The sequence below is a fragment of the Culicoides brevitarsis genome, chromosome 1 (assembly GCF_036172545.1).
Source record: "Culicoides brevitarsis isolate CSIRO-B50_1 chromosome 1, AGI_CSIRO_Cbre_v1, whole genome shotgun sequence".
NCBI classification, from domain to species: Eukaryota; Metazoa; Arthropoda; class Insecta; order Diptera; family Ceratopogonidae; genus Culicoides; species Culicoides brevitarsis.
Window position 1 is genome coordinate 36,127,213 of NC_087085.1, and position 22,939 is coordinate 36,150,151.

At 27.5% G+C, this 22,939-nt stretch overlaps 2 protein-coding genes across 2 annotated transcripts; both read left to right on the top strand.

Annotated features, from left to right (window-relative positions):
- The first annotated feature begins 647 nt into the window (after positions 1-647).
- Positions 648-11,040, top strand: LOC134837745 (uncharacterized). Its single transcript, XM_063853132.1, has 10 exons — positions 648-1,072; positions 1,134-2,154; positions 2,781-4,360; positions 4,878-6,271; positions 7,364-7,409; positions 7,472-7,729; positions 8,909-9,302; positions 9,363-9,635; positions 10,077-10,155; positions 10,212-11,040. Exons 1-10 carry the CDS (start codon positions 779-781, stop codon positions 10,582-10,584), a joined length of 5,712 nt encoding a protein of 1,903 aa, XP_063709202.1. The 5' UTR covers positions 648-778; the 3' UTR covers positions 10,585-11,040.
- Positions 11,041-16,514: 5,474 nt separating this feature from the next.
- Positions 16,515-20,245, top strand: LOC134837746 (proclotting enzyme). Its single transcript, XM_063853133.1, has 7 exons — positions 16,515-16,527; positions 16,608-16,706; positions 17,710-18,744; positions 19,369-19,489; positions 19,541-19,958; positions 20,022-20,121; positions 20,187-20,245. Exons 1-7 carry the CDS (start codon positions 16,515-16,517, stop codon positions 20,243-20,245), a joined length of 1,845 nt encoding a protein of 614 aa, XP_063709203.1.
- The last annotated feature ends 2,694 nt before the right edge of the window (positions 20,246-22,939 follow it).

The window sequence follows — 22,939 nt, forward strand, 5'->3', positions numbered from 1 at the left end:
AAATACAAAAAATTAGTAAAAAAATTATTTTTTTTACAAAAAGATTAAAAATAATTCTTATCTTGGGGCAGGAAATTTTTATGTTAATTTTTACGAGAAGAAAAAAAAATATTTCTAAGCCACTCAGGTAAAAATTTCGACAATTTTTTGGTTATTTGTGAAGTAATGGCGTACGCAATCAAATTTTTGGTAAATTTTAGCAGTTTTTGGCTTCATTCAAACGTTGGAAATACTTTTTACGATTTATTTTTCGATGATTTTTCCAATAATTGTGACTTTGGACCTGTTGATGGCTCCGCAAGTAGCGAAAAATCTCATTTGTGGAATAATATCGCAGAATAGAATTTTTGTTTACACTTCCATTGTGAAGATGGTGTGGAGATATTTTGCTCATTTACCTTATTTCCCATCGTTTTGCACTAAAATTAATGTGTGTTCGTGGTAAAAGTGTTGCTTAACGTTACATTTGTACAGATATTAGCACCTTAACTCGCTATTTTAATATTAAAATATGTGAAAATAAAAAAATACAGAAGCAAAAAAAATCGGTAAAAATTGTGACGTCTAACAAAAATTTTTGACATGGGCATCTACGTTGACATCTGTCACCGAAAAAGCGGTTAAATCAAATAAACAACGAATTTCATCACAAAATTTACCTGAATTTCCTGATTTTTCATCAATTTTTTGTACTGTAAAAGCCCATTTTAGTCCCGTGTTCGTGAAAAACGTGAAAAGTCCCGTTTTTGTGACAATAAATGCGTCAAAAGTAGTTGCGATGGGAGAATCGACCAAAAAATGCATCGAACGATGGGAAGTTGCGGTGCAAAAATCAAATTTAGCCGATGTGAAGCCCGAAATTGAACGATTTATCAAGAAAATTGGCGATAATGAAGCAGTTTTATCGAATTTTACGCGAAAAACCTTTCAGGTGCTCATCAAACACTTTTCGCTGGAGAACGCCACGGACCTGGTTGAAATTTTGAAATATTTGGCACAAAATTCGCCGAGTTACGCTTTATCTTACTTCTTGCCTATCATGTTTAATAAGACTTTGGAGCTGGATAAAGCTGTAAATATTAAATTTTTATTAATTTTTTCAAAATTTTTAATAAAAAATATTTTTTTTTTAGAAAAATTATGAACTTGGGCAACATTTGGCAACAGAATTCATCCTGGATGCGACTCAAATCACAGAAATGACCTCCGATAACATTGATTTTGTCATGACAATCGTCCAGCAATGGATTTTCTTTCATTTTAAAGGAGGTCTGGGAGCAAATGATACCCTAAAATGCATCGTAGAAGGTAATGTGAAGCTTGTACTAAAGTTTGCTGACTCTGAAAAGTATCTCAAAATGCTTGATAAGTTCATCGGACCAACACCGAATTGGGGTCCTGCCTTGGCGAGTGTCAAAGGAGGTTCAGTCATCCTAAAGAACGTCTTAAAACTGATCCTTTCGCACGAAATTCGTCTAAACGAAGCCACACAAAAAGCCTTGGTCAATAATTCCGTGCCAAAATTCATCATAACTGCTTTAAATCTCGCGAAAATCGACGCCGAGGTCTTCAAATCCTTCGATTACGAGATTCTCGAGCTGCTGGAACCAAAAATCCCAAAATTACGAGTCATTAAATTCATGAAGGAATTTTGCAAGTTGAACATTGAACCGACAATCATGAATTTCAGCTACGTGGCGAACAGTTTGATGGAAATTCTGCTGGAATCAAAGTCGCTAATTACGACGCCCGTCATGATCGAGAGTTGTTTGATCGTTGCAAAGTGTCTGAAGCCGATTTTTGATGCTTTGACGACAGAGTTTGATGCTGAGGGACTTATGTACATGTTCAAGTTTACGATGAATCTCATTAAAGTTCTCATGTATTGTGATAGCGAGACAGATCGCGGGTATTGTACCGAGTGCAAAAACACAAAACGACACGTGGCGGATGCGTTAATTGGAATTGCCGTGAATACGTTTGAGAATTATGCGAAGCGATGGGAAGTGAATGCGGAATTGGCGGCAAATCTTGTGGGATTGCTGGATTACAAGCTCATGACGGCAGATGGACTGAAATGTAGTAGTAAGGAGAGGATGATTGAACAGACTCTGACGCGGGTTTTTTCGATGGTGACATGTGATCAAATATTTGGTAAGAATTTTTAATATTTAATTTAATTTTTTTTTTTCATTTTTTGAAAAAAAAAAAAAATTTTTTTTAATATTTTTGGCAAACATAAATTTTAAATTTTGCTTAAAAATTTACGATTTTCATCCTTTAAAAAAATACTCAAAAATAAATTTTTATTTTTGATACTCGAATTTAAAAAAAAATATCAAATTTTAAAAGATTTAAAAAAATTATTTTTTTTTATTTAAAAAAATAAATAAAAAATCAAAAAATAATAATTAAATTAAATTAAATAAAAAAATTAAATTAAATGAAATAAAGAAATTAAATATTAAGCATTTTTTTATTTTTACATTAAAAAATGAAAAATAATAATTTAATAAAATTTTTCTTCAAACATTTTTTTTTACAAAAGTATTTTAAAATTATCTTTTTAATTTTTTTTTAAAAATAATTTTTAATTTAATTTAAAAAATTTTAAATTTTATTTTTTTTTAAATAAATTTTTAATTTTAAGTTTTCTTATTAAATAATTTTTATTTATTTTTTAAAAAATATTATATTATGTAATACTTAATAATTTTTTTTTTGTTAAAATTTAATTTTGAATTAAAATTTTAATTAAATTAATTTAATTTTTTTTACAGAAAAACCAATTTACACAAAGTACAAAGTCAAAATGGCAGAATTATTCAAAAAATACTCAAAAAACCGTACCTTCAAGAATTTGACACCAAAATACATCTTAGCCTTGTACTCGAAAATTTACAATTTCACCGAGTTCGAAAAAGAGCACATACAAGTCTCATCTTTACAAATCCTCTTTGAGTCAAACCACTCTGCCAAAAAGTCTCGTACGGATGTCGTTATCAAAAGACGTGAAAATTTACCGGAATTTGAAAATCTCAGTGTCTTACAAATCTTGGAAAAGGCTGTGACGGAAAACGATTTCAACCTAGAAATTCCCAAATTTGAACTTCACGAGATAATTTTGCTGGAAATGGAAGCAATTTTCAATTTTTCCCGAAATTACGCGAGAAATGTGGATTTATTCAACACTTTATGCGAGCTCATCAAGGATCCCGTGATACAAGGACACGCCTTGTTCCTCTTTGAGTACGAGCAACATCAGAAAATTGACGTGAAATTAATCGAAAAAATCGAGACTCAACTGAAAAAGATCCAACCGAAGACCATGAAAGCGGAAATTATTTTGGGATTAATTGCGATGCGAAAATACACGAGTTCCTACAATGCAAGCCGCGAGACGTTAAAAGATGTGAAATTTTTCCAGAACAACGGCGTGACCGAAGAAACGCCAAATAACTTCAAAATGATCCAACTTGAGCTCGAAAGACCCTTTTTGAAGTTGCTCCATGAGGCTTTTGAGCATTTTCAGATGGGATTGAAGATCGCAGCTCGTGACAATTACAAACCGTTGGAAGATTTGTACTCTTGCGTGAAAATTCGACGATTTTGCGACACAATTTCCGTTCATTACGAGCAACGAGGACTCTTTTATCAAGCAATGGAGGCACAATATCTCGCCTATACCATCGCAAAAGCCAAACAAGATGACATCGGACTCGTTTTAAGTCTCACGCATTTCGTCGAAAACCTCGAACAATTCAAAAAATTGTCGAAACGCGAACCATCGGTGCCAAAAATGACACAAGAACTCACCGAACTGCTGGAAAAACTCATGAACTCCAACACGAACATGGCACTTTACAAACAAGGATACATCTATGCGGCATATTTGAGTCTCGCCTCATACTACATCGCCGAAGGAAGTTGCTCGAAGGCCATTGAACTGCTCGAATTCTTGCAAGAACCACTTCACACGTGCGAAAACAAAAAATACGAATCGTATTTCAAGATTTTGCGATTCAAGTTTTACATGCTGCATCAGAAAATGTTGCTCGAGTACCATCCGCCATCTTCGGATTTGTCGTCGATGGTGTTTTTGTTCCTGATTTTGCAAGAAGTGAACGACATGGTCGAGTACAAGGACGAATTTCATGTTTACATGCCAAATTTGATGTTCAAAATGATCGAATATTTGGTGTGGCATCAAATTGCGCGGAATGACACGAAAGTTTTGGAGTCTTATGTGATATTGGTATTTAAGATTGCTGTTAAGAAGGGACTTTTCTTGCGATGTCTTCAAGTTTATCTCACATTGACCAACATGAATATGATTTCTGAAAATTTGGGAGAAGTTGAGGTAAGAATTTTATGAAAAACTTACTCATAAATTGATTTTTTAGGAAAATTTTTGTACGAAAATCCGATTTTTGAGCAAGAATTTCTTAAAAATTATTTTTTTTGTAAAATTTTTCTCAAAAAATTGATTTTCAGTTAATTTTATTTTTCAGAAGTCATTTTTCGAAAAAAAAATCATTTAAAAATAAATTTCTGAGAAAACTATTAACTTAAAAATAATTTTTTGTTGAAAATTTCTCTCAAAAATTAATTTTTTTGGAAAAAATTCTTAAAAATATTTTTTGTTTCTGTAAAATTTTTTAAAAACTTAATTTCTTGCGTAAAAAATTCTTAAAAAATCAGTTTCATGACAAAAAAAATTATTTCAAAAACGAATTTTAGCTAAAAATATTTCTTAAAAATTGATTTCTAAATAATTTTTTTTTCAAAAATCAATTTTTTTTTTTAGAAATTAATATTTGAGTAAAAATTTCTCTTTTAAAGACAATTTTTTAATTTCAACTTCTTTCTTTCCACAGACTCACCTTTCCCGCATGGATCAAATGCTCGGCAATGAGCCAACCCGCATCTCGAAAAAGTCTCTTGTCGAAGTAACGCCCGTGAAAAAGCCTTCAACCACAATCTGGACTGAAAATTCTGAGTTAATGGGCACCGTTGTGCGTCGTGAAGCCAATTATTCGCCGCCGCCTTACATCATGTCGCCTCCCGTTGATGTTCCCTTGTCTGACTTTGCCAAATACATGATTCAACACGACTGGAAATGCAAGTGCATCTACTGCTGCGTGCCTCAAGTGAAGGTCTTTGCATTTATTTTGGGATGTTTTTACGCGCGGATGCTCTATTTGAATGCAAATTACACGATGGCTTATCAATTTTACGAAAAAGCAGTCGAATATTGGATGACACTGAAAAATTGCGTGTTCGAAAACAACGATGAGACTTTGGTGAAGAACTTTGTGGTTTATTCTTTGTACACGCACTTGCACATGTGTCAATGTTTGATGGCAATGAAGAAATATGACACTTTGGAACACATTTCTGGCTCGCTGAAAGACTTGCTGGACTTGAATTTGTGTGAAAATGTCGCGACAATCGAAGAATGCAATTTGACACTCGCAATTACGAAGGATTTGATCAAAAAAGAGACTTCTGGAACGGAAAACCAAAAGAAATTCCGTTCATTCGAGTCATTTGTGGTAGATGAAGATGTCCAAATTCACTTAACTCCCGTGATTCCTGCTAAAGTTGCAACGAAAATCGCCGCTCCAAGCACCATCAAATCAACAAAATCCATTCCGATCTTTGTTGATGGTCCAAAAAGTGCAAAAATGTCTCCGGCACAGAAGAAACGCCTATTTTTCTCCAAGAAAAAAGACACTTTGGAGTCACCGAGTGTCACCGAACTCAGTATTGACTTGGAAATGATCAAAAGATCCGCCCAAAAACGCGCAGCATCATCGAGAACAGCAACTCTGAAGAAGAGCGCATCAGAATCTGCCGCAAAAGCATCCACAAAACCCTCGTCTGCCGTCAAACGAAGTACTCGAATCATCAACAAAGAGAACGATAGTTCAGCAAAACGTCCTGCTCTGATGAAAAAACAACTCAAATTCTCACCGACCTTAAGTTCGCCCGTTGAAACTGTTAACGGCTCGTCGGAAAAAGTTAAGGAAACCCCAAAATCGACTGCAACAGCGAGAAAAGCGGCAATTAAACCAAAGACTATCACAAAAAGTGTCAGCGAACGAGCAGCGAAAGTAACAAAACCCATTCCAAAGGACGATGATGTGATTGTAATTGATAGCGATTCCGATACGAGTGTCATTAATGCATCAATTCCGCCGCCCGTATCGATGGCACAACTTTCAGCTCAACGTGCGAAACGCTACCGAGCACGAACTGCCCCCAAAAATTAATTAATTTTAGATTTTTTGTTTATTTTTCGTATTTTTTTGAATAAATATTGTCTTAAAATACGAAAAATGGTTTCCTTCCAACGTCCCGTTCAAAATAAAATTCTGTGTGAGACGAATGAAAGTGATAAAATTGCCTTTTGGATAATTCACGACAGCTTTTCAGTCGAATTCGGACCAAAATAAAAAAAAAACAAGTTTTTGGTGAGACAAAAATCCAAAATTAAATAGTGTTTTTAGCTGATTACAGTCTTTGGTGAGCAAAATTCTATCAATTACTCGCAAATTTCGACCTCACAGTTTCGTGAACTGCCTGATTCTCGTGAAATTTCTTCCGGAATATCGTAAAAAATTGAATTTAAGTAAAAAATTTGAACAATGAGAGGCCATTTTCGATCGTAGAACCATAAAAACGCAAAAGAAAACATACAAAAATCAAAACAAACCACTTTTGGAGCTCTTTTGGTCTCTTTTTAAATTCTCACAAGCACTTTCTTGCTGACAAAAAGCATTTTAAGCAGGAATTTCACAGGTTCTTCGCTAAAAAAGTATTAAATTTCGTGCAGTAGTGTAATGGGAAACCCGTAGAAGGAAAAACAAAACAAAGCAATAGTCGTCGGGGAGTAACCAAGGTCGCGCAGTGATGCAGGTTCCTCGTATTTTTTAATTAAAATTGTCCATTTCGCATTTAACCCATCGCCATAAAGTCACGATAGACGGAAGAAATCGCCTGAAGTGACATCAATTATTTATGACGCAATTAATTATGATATCAAAGTCTCGTTTTCATGCATTTTTTTCCACTTTCAGCACGGAGATTACAATTTAGTTCGCTGTCATCGTCGTAGCGTAGAGTGATTCGGAGTGCAAAAATCTTCACAAACGGAACTGGCGGAAGAAACTATGACCTTCCAACCAAATTTTACTCATTTGACATTTTCATGTAAATACAACAACAACAAAAACTGTGTGTTTTTTATGTAAATTTCGTCCGTCGCGCAAGTTATCGCGGATCCGCAAACGTGACTCATTAAAATGTGGCCATTCTACACAGTTCTTGTCATAATTATTTTTGTGTATTCCAACATCAGTCCCGTTAAATGTGACATTCTGGTGTTTACACAGTCAACCAGTACGGTAAGAACTATTTTTTACCTTGAAACTTTATCTTTGAAATAATGAAAAAATATTTTTTTTAGATAATTGAAGAGTTTCCCGATGCACCTGCACGATTCGGTGACGAAATCCCGGCAAGCGGGCTTCGATGTCTCGCCATTAAGGGATATCCAGAGAATGGTTGCTCGAAAATCACACCGCCGCCAAATAATATCTCCGTGAGACACTTGCAATGGTGCGTCGTCGTTGCCAGATACAATTGTTCCTTCGAGGCAAAGGTGCGAAATGCACAAGCAGCGGGCTATGATGCCGTAATCGTGCATAATGTTGGCAGTAATGAGGTGAGATAAGGAAAAATTATTGAAAAAAAAGATTAGATTAAGAATATTTTTTTGAAAATCACACTGAATTTATTTTATAATTTGAAAATATTTTTAAAAAAGTTACTAATTTTGATTTTTTTTTAATTTTTTTTTATATTTCTATTTTAATTATAATTTTTTTTATTTATTATATTGATGATTTATTTTTAGTTAAAACATTTTTATTAATTTTTCTTTTTAATCTCAATAATATATGTTACGCAAAACACACGAAATTTTCAAGAAAAAAATTAAATTTAAAATATTTTTAATAAAAATTTAAAAAAATAGTTATAAAACTAATTTAAAAACAATAAACAGTAAAAAAATAAATACAAAAATAATTAAATAGTAAATATAAGAAAAATTATTAAAATTATTTAATTTTTTTTAAGCTTGAAATAGTCCATTGAAAAAAAAAAATTAAATAATTAATTTAATTAAATTTTAAAAAAAAAATAAGGCCGCTCCAAATTTTTTTTTGAACTTTTTGTCCCATGCCTCATATTTCAAAAGTCGAAAATCCAATGGGGCAAAATAAAAAAAAAAGTTAAAAATTTCATCAAAATTGACAGTTTTTTGGTGTTTTTTCATAGTTTTTCAAGAATTTTTCAAAAATTTTTTAAAAATTTTTAATATTTAAGAATTTTTGTATTGAAAAACGAAAATTAATAATACATGAATTTTCTTCTCTAAAAATTTTTTCAAAAAAATTATTTTTCAAAATTTTTGACAGTTTTTTTATGAAATATTTTTTTTGTTGAAATTTTTAACTTGGAATACTCTTATATCAATTTTAAATTATTATATCTCAATATAGACCATTAAAACAACTAAAATATTCATTAATGATCAAAAATTGTTTGAATTTTGTCATTTTATATGAAAAAGTATTTCAAAAATTTTTTTTTTATTTTTTTGCCCCCCCCATTTTGAAAAAAAGTTTTTGGGACAAAAAGTTCGAAAAAAATTTGGAGCGGACAGAATTTAAAAATATAAATTTTATAAAAATATAGTAAAAAATATTTTTTTTTTACATTACAAAATATTTAATTTTGAGTAAAAATTAATCTAACAAAAAATTAAATAAATTTCAAAAAATTATAAAAAATTTCAAAAAATCAAATTTTACCTTAAACATTTTTTTCTCTTTCACAGTTGGAGCCAATGTCAGCCAACAACGACGTTGGCATCGTGATTCCTGCCGTTTTCGTGGGAGAACACACAGGACGCATGATTAACGAAAACTACCAATGGAACGAAGACTTTGCTCTTCTGATCAATAACGAGTCGCCATTCAACATCAACACGCATCTCTTGTTGCCCTTCACAGTCGTCGTTGGCTTGTGCTTCATCACGATGATCGTGTTCACCGTTGTTCGCTGCTGCCGCGAACGTCGACGTCAAGCGCGACATCGCCTTCCCAAAAGTCTCCTCAAGAAAATTCCCACAATCAAATTTTTGCGAGGCGTGCATCAATTTGACACGTGCGCGATTTGTCTCGAGGACTACGTGGATGGCGAGAAATTGAGAGTGCTACTTTGCTCGCATGGTAATTTGATATTTAAAACGTAAAAAATGCAATTTCTGATAAAAAAATTGTGATTTTTAGCTTATCACTGCAAATGTATCGACCCGTGGTTGACGAAAAACAGACGAGTTTGTCCCATGTGCAAACGTAAAGTCTATGTGCGGAACGAGAGACGACCGAGACGCACTTCAAGTGATACCAGTTCGTCAGATGCTGACGATACAACTCCTCTCTTGACGTCAAATGACTCGCAAAATGACCACGGAACGTTTCAGCAGGAAGATACGCCGGGACAGAGCTCCGTTACGGTCTCGCAATGGCCATCGAATAGCGGAACGATGTCGGATGATGACGGTAAGTCTTCAAAAAAATATTTAATTAAAAAAATTAAAAAAAAATATTAAAAAAAAAAATTAATAAAAAAATATTTTTAAATAAAATATTAAAAAAATATTTTTAAATAAAATATTAAAAAAAAAATATTTTTTTTTATTGTTAGATATTTTAATAATTTAATTAATTAATTTTAATAATAAATTATTTATTAAAATATTTTTCAATATTAAATTTGTTTAGATTAAAATATACTTAGAAAAAAAATTTAAAAAATAATATTGAAATATTAAAAAAATAATTTATGAATTATTTTATTTTTAATTATTATTTAAATATTTTAATAATTTTATTCTTAAATAATTTCTGAATTTTTGAAATATTTTTTAATAAAAATTTAATAGTGTGTGTTTAAATAGTAAAAAAAAGTTAAAAATAATTTTTTACATTTTTTATTTTTAGAATTGCTCGATGCCTCAGTTTCGGATGACCAAGCAATTATTTCAACAGAACCGATTTCCGTATGGCAAAAATTCAAAAGGTAAAATTAATTTTCATTAAAAAAAAATTCAAAAACTAAAAAAAAATATTTTTCAGACTCTTTCGTAGACAACCCGCAAACGAAGATGTAACAATAGAAGATGGCACATCAACATCCGCACCCGAACACGTTCCCTCCTCATCGATCAATTTCGGTGCTCACTCCTCAAATAATCTTTTGAATGCCAATTTGAGTGGGTCCTTTCAACGGAGTGCCGTCGACGAGACAACAGACGACGAAAATATTCTCATTTCGAGTAGACAAAATAGATCGGCACCGAATCTAACTAGCGGGCGTCGTGCGCAACCCACTGCCGGCACATCCGCTGGCAGTTCCGCAGGTCGCATCGGTGTCCCAGCAATACCAAATAGTAATCAGTTTAATCCATCGCCACCGATTTCACGCGGACGATCAAACATGATCTTGTAAATACAAACACACACACATTGAAATATACTGAAATTCTCCCAAAATTAGGTATTACCTCATAGTTTTCGCATAAATTTTTCCTTTTTTAATTGAAATTTGTGTTGATAGGTGATTTTTTTAGTCCTTTTATAACATAATCACAACAAATATAAATAAATGAATTATTACTTTAATGAAAATCGGGTATGTTTAAACACACGAACGCATTAAAAATTAGAAACAACCGAAAAAAATCTAAATAATCATAAAAATAATTAATGACAAAGCTAAGCTCAGCAAAAAAATGTTTGAAAAAATAAATAGTATAGTTCTAGTCACACGCATTAGACAAAAAAAAAATAATTAGGATAACTGTAAAAAATGCACGTTAATATTTTTTTAAAAATAATTCCGTCAAATAAATAATATTAATAATTAATTTTTGCTTTGTTAAAAAAAAAACATTTTTTAGGGAGCAGTATAAAAAAATTATTTCTGGATGCAATACTGTGATTTCAAAAAAATAATAAAAAACCAATACTTTTATTATTATAAAAATATATAAAAAATAATAATAATAATAAATTTAATGTTTATCATCAACTATAAGGGCTATTATAGGGATTTTTCTAAAACTATATAAAAATATATACATTTTGAAGGAATATAAGTTGAAATCGAGAAATATTTTTTTTCGCCACGTTAACTTGGTGTTTCTTGAAAAATGTAAGAGCAGTTTAGTAAAAGCGTTCATGCGTAAAAATAAATGAATAATAATAATATTATAAAACATATTAATAAAAATTGCTATTTTTAAGATAGTATTGACGATGATGATTATAAAGATAAATTAATAAAAAAAATGTAAAGTTAAATATTATTATTATAATAAAATGAATTAAAGTTTAAAATTTTGAGTGTTTTATTGCATTTAATTTTTAAGTTTCTGTTTCGCATTTAAAATAGGTAACTACAATAAATTAATAAAAAAATCCTAATTTTAATTTTATTTATTTTTTTTCGATCTTAATTTGATTATTTTTTATTTATATTATTAATCAAATTAGTCATATTAAATTATTTAAATTAAATTAAATAAAAATTAAATTAACTATTTATTAAATTTTTGAATTGAAAATTAATTAATTGTTTCAAAATTTAAAAAAAACAAAATTAAACTAATTTTTTTATTAATCAGAAAAAAAATTAAATAAAATAAAATATAAATAAAAAATGTTCTTTACTTACATTTACTTCTAATTTATTTTTTTTTAATCTGATCAATTCTTTAAAAATATTTGTTTCAACATTTATTATGATAAATAATTATTAATATAATTATTATATTTATTAATTAACATAAATAATTATTTTATCAAGATATCTTAATGGTTTAAAAAAAATTATATCACATTTAATATCTTACTTTCAAATGTTTAACTACTTCAACTACAAATTTTAAAAAATTTGTTTAGTTTTCATGTTAAAAACATTTCTTTATTCAAAATTTTTCACAATATTTTTTTTATTTATTTTAATTGATTGAAAATTAATGAAAAAAAAAATTAAACTAAAATATAAAATTTTTATTTTTTTTGATTAGTTTTTAATATACCTAATAATTATTTTTATTAAATAATTTTTTAATTTATTTAAATAATTTTTATTATTTTATTATTTATTTAATATTCTAAAAAATTAATTAACATTTTTAAATGATAAAAAACATTCAAATATTAAAAAATAAAATTCTTAAAAATTTTTTTTTTCAATTTCAATGGTTATTCAATGGTTTCAAAAATTATTCATCATTATTTTCTAAGAAATCAATTTTTCTTCAAAAATTTATAAGTTTGAAAAAATTGACCTCTATTTCTTTACCACACAAAAAAAAACGCAGATTCACTCTCAGAATCCACACAAAAAAATTCAATGTTAAATCTTTCTGAGGAGGTGTCTGGTTAAAGTACATCAAATTACCCACAAACGAATAAATTAATTTCTAAATAAATAAAAACGCGACAACAATACTACAACCTAGTCTCATACGAAAAAAAATTATGTACAAAACTGTTACGTAAAACGCATAAACTTGAGACATACAGGTTTGTATTGTTTGTAGCAAGTTACTTTCCGCAGCAGCAATTCAGACTGAATAAATTAAAGTTTCACATGACGTCATTCAGGGAATCCCTCGATGTTTTCAATTTTGCAATTTTTCAAGTTTTTAATTTTTTTCTTTTTTGTGTTTCGACATTGGGGATTTTTACATGTCTTGAATTTCAATTTTCGAAGAAATTTTTAAAATTTTGTACAAAAAGTCACTTGTAACAACTTTCGAGGTGAACACGATGTTACGAGTGACAATTCGTAACTTTTAATTAGAAATTATTTTTTTTTAAGAAAAAAGTGGCTCAAACTGGTTTTGGATGGGGTAGAGGACTGCTTTCGTCAATTCCGAGCCAAAAATAAAAATTAAAAAAAAATAATCCGTTCCTTTTGAGTAGATCATCATCCCACAACTTGTATTAACATATTTTTGGAAAAAAGACAGGTAGGTAGGTAAGTTTTCAATTCTCTGCCTTTCACTCTCTTTCTTCTGCTGTGTTTTTATTTTTTTTTTCAGTTGTCGTGAATGAACAGCACTACTCCGTGTATCGAGCCAACAAAGAAACACAAAAAGAGTGTAAATAGTCTCCGCGCGCGTTGCTGTGTCGTATAATGTACATTGGTAATATGCAACGCGGCACTGCGCTACATTAACATCACTCGGATTGACTTGTAAAAATTATTATAAACTTTAGTACAGACGTGAATTTAAGTCGTGCAACATCAAATCACAGTATCGGATTTTTTTTAAATTTTTTTTTACACGAAAAAAAATTATGCACGACAAATTTCCGTAAAAAAATTAAAAATTAGTGGAAAAAAATGATAAAAAAATAAATCAATGAAAAATTATTGAAAAAACAATAAATAAATAAAAAAAAGAAAGCATAATCGCAATTCAATCAAATCGTCAATTAAATTATGAGCCGCAGCAATAAGCAAACAATTGTGATGCAGATGTAATATTTCTTATGTAAAGTGTAATAACAAATATAATAAGATTTGTATGAAAAGAAAGTGAAACTTTTATTTTAGTGAATCAAAAGCGCAGTAGATTATATAAAAAAAATGAGATTAAACTACTACTGGCTATTCAAAGGTAAGCGAGACAATTGTCCGTTTTTTTTGCGTGTTTTTATTTTTTTGGAGAGATTATGTCACCACACTTTACATGTCTGAAGGTCTTCAGAACAACTTTCTTTTCTACTGATCAAAAAAATAAAAAAAAATCGTGAAAAAAAATACTTCCGTAAATAAAAATAAATAAAAAAAAAATTTAACGCCGACTAAACATTCATAATATACTTCTTCTTCTTCTTTTGCGAGAGATGTTATAAAATAATAAAATTGAACAATATACAAAACATATGAGTGTATGTGATGAAGAGATATGTAGATATAAATTTAAACAATACGAAAAAAAACGCATATTTACACGGGGAAATGAAAATGAAAGTAAAATCGTTTACCATTAAGCAATTATGATGCTTGTTGTCTTTAACCAGAATAGTTTATATTTTAACGCCAAAGTTAATTTTTTTCGTATTTTTATTTATTTTTTTCAGGAAAATTACTTTATTGTAGTACCTACTTTTACTTTCATTAACATAATTAAAAAAAATTAAAATTAAACGTGTAAATGAACATACGACAAAAGTTGTAATTATTTTTAAATAAAATGTTAATTATTGTCCTTTGACCTAACAAGTGTTAAAATTTACAAGTTTATGTTACAAAAAAAATTTAAATGGAAATTATAAAATATATTTTGCGCAATTATTAAGTTTTTATAAATAATTATTTTATTTGTGATAATTTTGTTATGTTATGATCGAATATTTCCTAATAATTTATTAAAATTAAATTTTAAGAAAATATATTTTAAATTATTTTTTTTTTGTGTTTTATTTTAAATAATAATAATATAAAATAATATTTAATATAATTTATTATTTTTTTTTTAAATTTTTTATTATTTTTTATTAAATTTAAAAAAATCAGTTATTTTTAGTAAGACAAATAAATAAATAATTTAAAATAAACTTGAAACCTTAATTTCATTTATTAATTAATTATTAATTTTTTTGAAACAAATAGAAATGATAAAAATTAGAATTTTAATAAAAAAAAAAAAAAATAATATTAAATAGTGAGAAAAAATTTAAAACATCAGCAAACAGTGGAAAAACACAAAATTTCGTGTAGCTTTTTAAAGTCAGTCAAGTGCATCTGTCAAACATGAAGTTTTGTTCAACTTTGAATAAAGCAATTTTACGATTATGACTTCAATGTTGAACAATTTTCTTCAAATGTTGACAAAAGTGCGTTTTGTAATCCGGTATTTCCGTCTTTTTTGTTTTATTAACTTTTCTTTTTCTTTTTGGATCATTTTTTTTAATTTTTTATCATAATAATTTTGATCCTTTAAAAATTTATGAATAATTAGGTATATTTTTTATGATGTTATATTGTTTGAATTAAGATGATTAAAAAATTAAAAAAAAATAAAATTTAAAAATTAATTAAAAATTTAAATAAAATTAATACTTAAAATTAATATGTATAATATAATATTTAAATAAAATATGATAAAAATTTTGAAAAATTGATATTTGTTTTGTTGCAATTTTAGCAATTTAATTTTTTAAATAATCTTAAAAAATTGATTTGAATTTTTTAATTTTTTTAAAAATAATAATTTCATTAAATTTTAATATTAAATTAAAACTTTTTAAAAATATTTAAAATTTGCATATTTTTTATTAAGATTTTTTTTTGTATTTTTAATTTGTTAACATTTATAATTTAAATAAACTAAATTGACGATAAATTTTATCTGCCCTATAAAGAAAACTTAATTTACATTTAAACTAAATAAATTTTAGCTTAAAATTGTGCTATTAAAATAATTTAATTTTACATTTAATACTTTAGATTTCTTCACAGACTTGATATTTTTACCATGTGAATCATCTAACACTAAATTGCATAAATTAACAATTTCGCAACAACAATAACCCTCGTTTATTGACCATTTAATTCAAATGACCCGTTTTAGATACCAAACAATTTACATTTCCTCTCAAAATTTTACTTGCACTCAACTGAGACAAAAAAAAATAATCATTTTCGTTTATTGTTAAATTTTGTGAATATTTAAAAGCTTAAAAAATTATTTTGACGTCGCGACGCCGTTCGTTTTAACGACTTACTCAATTTCACTCATATAACGCCTTATTTTGTTTTAACCACACCTGAAACTTTTTTTTTAGCTAAAAATGATTCATTATCTTTGTTTTGAAATAATTTTCAGACAAGAAAAAGCTTCATTGAGTCAAACACTGACCTCCCTCACTACTAAATCTACTATCCGGTGAATTCATGTCTAAATATTACAAAATTACCGGCCGCTTTCATCATCATTATTAATTTTATTATTTATGAACTTTTGAACTTTTTTACGATTCTTAATTTAATTTTAATAAAAAAAATTCAATAAAATCAAGCAAAATAAAATAAAATTACTTTTTTTTGCTCAATGACAGTTTTTTCGTACAAAATCTCGTTTTTTTTTTCATTAACACACAACAAACAACATTAATAGTGAAAGTGATGTGCGATCGCATACTATTACGTTATAAGCAAAGTATTACACATGCATGTCTTTATGTCATATATGGACCATCGGCAATATCATCGAATGTGTGTGCAAAGCCACAAAAACATGTCTTTCCTCTGCGTCGTGCAGCACCCGGATGAATGACTCATGATAAATTGTGTAAATTATTACTTAATAACGTGCATGAGTTTGTATGCTTAACACAAATTATTATTATAATATAATGTTTGTTATTAGTAGGTTTTGCGTTTTGTAGATCACGTGAATGAAATGGGACACTGATGCATTAATTTTATGTTTTTTTTTCTCGTTGCAGTGTTGATTCTCCTTGCAATTGTTTCAAAATGTAGCAGTCAGTTTTTCTTGTCGGATGATGATGACTCGGAGGAAAGTGATTCCAATGAGAATTCTGATGGTAAGTTTTTATAATTTTTTTTTTAAATTTCATTTTTTTTTTATTTAAATTATTTTTTAATAATATTCTTATTTAATAAACAAAAATTAAAAAAATTAAATTATTAATTTTTTTTAATTAATGATTTTAATTTAAATACTAAATTTTAATAATTTTACAAAAATCAATTAAATCCAATCTCCTTAAATATTAAATATTGAAAAAGACATTTTTTAAAATTATTTTTTCGTTTAGAATAATTTTAAAATTAAATTTCTTAAATTATTATTCATAAATAAAATTTTTAAATTATTTTAAATGAAAAAAAAAATAAAAAAAGGTTTTTTTTTTAAATACCTACATAATTTATCATATTTAATTAATTTATTTATTTTATGAGATAAATGAAAAAATATTTAATTTTATAAAAATACATATATGTTTTAAGAAAAATATATAAAAAAAATAATTAATTGTTAATTTTATTTAAATTAAATAAAACTCTTATTAGATTAAATTAAACTTTTAAATAAATATTAAATTAAATTTTATAATTTTAATATTTTTAAATTAAATTTTATATTTTTTAATTATTAAAAATTTTAAACATTGTTAAACAAGTTTAATTAAGAAATGTTAAGAAATTTAAAATTTAATTCCTTATTTGTTTTTATTTATTTTATTTTATTTTAAAATGAGTTTAATTTAATTTTTTAATATTAAAAAAAAATATTAATGATATAATTTTATAAAAAAAAAAAAAAATAAATGAATCAATTCTTAGGTATTAAAATTTATTTTTATTATTATATATTTTAATAGATTAAAATAAGTAAACATTAAATAAAAAAATTCAAGTCAAAAATATATATATAAAAAAAAATAAAATGTTTAATTGAAAAATATTTCAATTAAAAAAAATATGAATTTTATTATTTTTTTTTTAAATTAGATAATTTGAACAAAAATATTAAATTAAATTTTATAAACTAATTTTAAAAAATTTTAATTTTGACTTTTGCAGATTCATTATTTCCCGTGCCAAAAATGATCAGCAATTTCGGCAGCAATTTATTCGGCAACATGTTTTCATCGGGAGACAAAAAACCCCCAAACCGTCGCGAATCCATTGTTCAAACAACAACAACTGAAGAGCCCAATCGTGACGGGCGCTTAATTTCATCATCCGCCTTCAATAAAATATCCGAGACTTTAGGAGCTCTCAACACTGTCGGGCGCCTAATTGTCAACATGACACGCGGTCAAAGCGTTTCTCTCACGAATAACAACGTCAAGCCAAGCGACAGTGTCCCAAATGCCATACTTACGCTCACATCGAACGTCCTCGGGCAAAACTTAACGAAAAAAATCGAGCCGTTCATCAAACGAGAACCCGTCGTGACGCAACAATTGCAACCCGTACAACAAAAACCGACTTATTCCATTGCCAATTATCACGACGAAGATGTCGAGGAAACCACAACGAAGAAAGCCAAACGGAAAAACCCAAAGAAACAAACGAGTCAGTCGAAAATCGATCAAGTTCCGTCAGAAAATGCACTTTTCGATCCGAGTTTGTATTTGTCGCCGAACGAAACGAAAGCAACTGCCGATGCCGACGTGCAAGGAAAGGAAGGGGAACATCGTTGCACGACTCCAGCAGGCAAACCAGGTCGTTGCGAAGACTTAAGTAACTGTCCGGGACTGTTATTGAACCTTTCGCATCTCCGCGAATCACTTTGCTTCAAAAGTTTGTTCGTGCCCGGTGTTTGTTGTCCCTTGGATGAGCTTTCGGAGGATCCCGTGACTCAAAGACCGCAAAAATTGACAACTGCACCGCCGCATCGAACGACGACACGACAAACGTTGATCCTGAAACCGACCTCGAGACGTCCTTTGGTGCCCGTTCAAACAATTAGCAACGAAAATCAGTCGCCGTCGCAGTCTTTGGTGCAAAGTGGTTTTGAAAATTTCGTTGATCCCGAGGATTGTGGGCAACAGGAAGTCAATTCGGGTCGAATTGTAGGCGGAAAGAAGGCTCAAAGTGGTGAATGGCCTTGTAAGTATTGAAAAAAAAAGTTAAAGTATTTGACGTAACTTAAGTTTTATGAACGTAAGATCTTAAGTCAAGAAAATTTTAAGAATTATCGAATATTTTCACAGAAATTTGTTCAAAAATTAACAATATGAGCTACAAAACTTTTAAAATTAATTCAATTTTTATTACTTATAATTAAAAATAATTTAGAAGTTAATATTATTTGACTTAATTCTTAAGTTTTTTTTAAATTCTTAAGTTGAAGCCACTTAAGTTGACTTAAAAATTTTTTTACGTTAATATTTTTAAAAAATTGTATTTTTTTCCAAAAAAAATAATCAAAAAACTCAAAGATTTTTAAATTTTTACTATTTCTGAAACATAAATTTAACTTAAAAAGTTTAAGTCAAAAATTTTTGAGTTCATTTACTTAAGTTAAAGATTAAGTCTTCAAGTCAAAAATGTTTTTCATAACAATTTTTTAAGCTCTTTCTTTAATTTTTTTTTTAATTTATCGAATTTCTAAAAAAAATATCAAATTTTTCAAAAAACTTAAGACTTAAGAAATGACTTAAGATCCTTACGTTCATAAAAAAGTAACAAATTTGACAAAAATTGAAAAACTCACAAAATTTTCTCTTTTAGGGATGGCTGCCATATTCTTACACGGCTCGAAACGCACTGAATTCTGGTGCGGCGGAAGTTTAATCGGCAAAAAGTACATTTTAACAGCAGCTCATTGCACGAGAGATTCTCGTCAAAGACCGTAAGTTACATTTTTAACCAAAAATCTCATCCTAAAAAAATTTCTTTTTAGTTTCGCTGCCAATCAATTCACTGTGCGCCTTGGAGACATCGACCTCTTGAGTGACAAAGAAGATTCCGCTCCAATTACGATAAAAGTCAAGGAAGTTCGGGCCCATCCGAGTTTCTCCCGCGTTGGTTTCTACAACGACATTGCCATTCTCGTGTTGGAAGAAAATGTTCGCAAAAATAAATACGTTATCCCACTGTGTCTTCCTCAACCAACTCTGAAAAAGGCTCGTTTACCCGGAAGAAGAGCTACAGTCGTTGGATGGGGCACCACATATTACGGCGGAAAAGAGTCAAATGTACAAAGACAAGCGTTGTTGCCAATTTGGCGCAATGAGGACTGTAATCGAGCGTATTTCCAACCGATTACGGATAATTTTCTTTGTGCCGGGTACAGCGAAGGAGGAGTTGACGCGTGTCAGGTAATTTTTTATCAACAATTTCTGTCGAAAAATTCAAAATTTTATGATTTTTATGTAAAATAGGGCGACTCTGGAGGTCCATTAATGATGGAAATCGACGGAAGATGGACCCAACTTGGAATTGTATCGTTTGGAAATAAATGCGGAGAGCCATCATATCCAGGTAAATAAAAAATTTCATTAAAAAATTATTTTTTTTGACTAAAAAAATATTTTTTCTCATTTTAGGCGTTTACACGCGCGTTTCTGAATACATGGATTGGATACGTGAAAACACCCGAAACTAATTCAAAGCAAAAATTATTTTGATTCATAACTTATTCCGCAAAATAATTTATTTTTTTAGCTGTTAAGATGACTTCTTTGTACATACAAACCACTTTAGCTGTAGAAAAATGTTACAAAATAAATAAAACAACGATGTTTTTTATATTCGAACAACTCACTCTTGATTTATTTTTTTATATAGTGTCAAATATGTTATGCATGCGGTTCATTCTCTACCATTTTTGTGTGTTTTTAACTGTATCTGAGCTATATTTTATTTTATTTTATTATTTTTTATGTCTGATACTATTTTTTTTTTATTCGGTTGAAATTAACTTTCCTTTAACAATGCGTCTTCAATGAAACCGATTTATGTACGATATTTTTATGAAGACTTCCCAAGAAAATTTCAACCTTGTCTCGTAACTTAATTAATTATATATGTTAGTTTTTTACAAAAGAAATCACAAAAATTAGGTGCCTACATGTTATTTCGTGCCTGTTCTGGAAACTTTCGATTTATTTTTTGATTTTTTTTTACTGTTAATTATTTATTTATTATTATTTTATATTTTATTTTTGAAATTAAATTTTTATTTTGTAAAAATTGTATTTGCTGTGTAATATTTATAATTAATTAATTAAAATTTAATTTTATTATTAATTAATAAAAATAATTATTTTTAATCATTTTATTAATTAATTTATTAAAAATAATTATTTTAATTATTAATAATAAATTAAAATTAATTAATAAAAAAAAATATTATGTTTAATTTTGAAATTTTTGCTCATGTTTGATTTTGATTTGTTAAGTTGTCCGAATTTTCGAAGAATTATGTTGGAAATTTCTTTATCTATGATGGATTTGGGATAAAATAATTTTTAAATTAAAAAATTTAATAAATTTTTTTTCCCATTTTATATTAATTTTGTTGTTATCTCATTTTGTTTCCACTATTCGAAGCTGCATTTTCCATGATTTTTTTAACATCATATAGATTTATATATATTTTTTACAGAAAGGACCTGTTTACATGTTCAATATCATTTTTTTTAGAAACATCATTCATTTTTTATTTCATATAAAACACAACCATTAATTATATTTTTTCTTATTTTTCAAAACTGATCTTCGTTTTTTTCTTTAATATTTGTCAAAGCTCAAACAAATTTGTTTTTAATTGAGTTTTGTTACGTATTAAATTCAATAAAAATGAAAATATTTAAAAAAAATATGATAGAATTTTGATAAAAGATAAAATATATAGTTTGTAATTTAAATAGTATAGTTTATAGACCTTTTTGTTATTAAAAATAGCTTAATAATAATTCTTGACGCAGTGCATTTAATATATATTTACGTAGAGTAAACGAAAGTAACATTTAGCATAAAGTTAGCTAACAACGTGTTTGTGTAAGTGCATTAATCTAGAGAGTTACAATTAATAAATTCTTACAAACTTATCATTTATCTTTCATAAAGTTAGATAAAATTCACAACAAACAGTTTTGAAAACTGAAAAATTTTATATAAGATTTTTTTTTTGTCTAAAAGTTCATTTTTTATATTTTTTGTTTTAATTATATATAAATAATTAAGACTAAAAAGTTTTTTTATTCATCATCATCATCATATTGATCATTGTAATACCTTAAAAAATATCACAAAATTTCATATTGAACTTCTTACATATCCTCTATGCATTCTAATTTTTGTTGTTGTTATTTTTTTTGTTATTAATGATAATATTAATTATGTACAATTTATTTTTTTTAAAGTGTTAGTTGTTCATAATAATCACTTTTTTTTTTGATAAATTTTAATTTTTTTTAAATAATAATAATTATTTTGATCGATCTTTGTTCGAATTCCGGTGTTACAAACATAGATGAAAGGCAGTAATTACGAAAAAATATTTTTTTAATAATATAACTGTCTCTCATTATGGCCCCAAACAGCAACAGAAGGAAATTCGCCTAAAGATCAATGAATGATTATTATTATTTTTTTTTATAAATTATTATTTAATATATATTTTTTTTATTAAACAAGTAGCCTTTCTTTCATTATTTTATTATTTATTAATATTTTTTTTCGTAAAGTTAAATACGTGCATCACGTTTTATTTATTTTTTTCTGTATAAATAATGTCTAATGTTTTCTAATATTATTAATATTATTTGTTGTTGTGTTGTATAACAAATCTAATTAAAACTACGAGTTTCGTAGTGTTTCTTACTCATAAAGGTATATTATCTATTAAAATCATTTTTTTTTCTTATTAACAAATTTATATTTTCATATGAACATTTATTTTTTTAAATTAATTATTTTTAATTAAAATAAATAAATTTATATACAATTTTAGATAACAAAAAATATTTTGATAAAAATTCTGGATTATAAAAAATATAGAATCAATTTTTTTTTAAATATATAAAAAAAAGACATTAACACATTTTTAGTATATAAACATTTAATGTTAATGGTAACCCTGCATTTTTAATAGTTACATTAAAATAATGGCCAAAAACCATTATTTATTGTTATTTATGTTGTTTTCCATTAACTTTATGTTATATATGTATGTTTGTGTGTTTTTTCAATTCTAATCACATGAAAAATTATAAATGTACATAAATTGTAGTAAGTTGTAATTATTATATAGTTTCAGTATTTTTTATACACATTGTCAATTTTTATATTATTA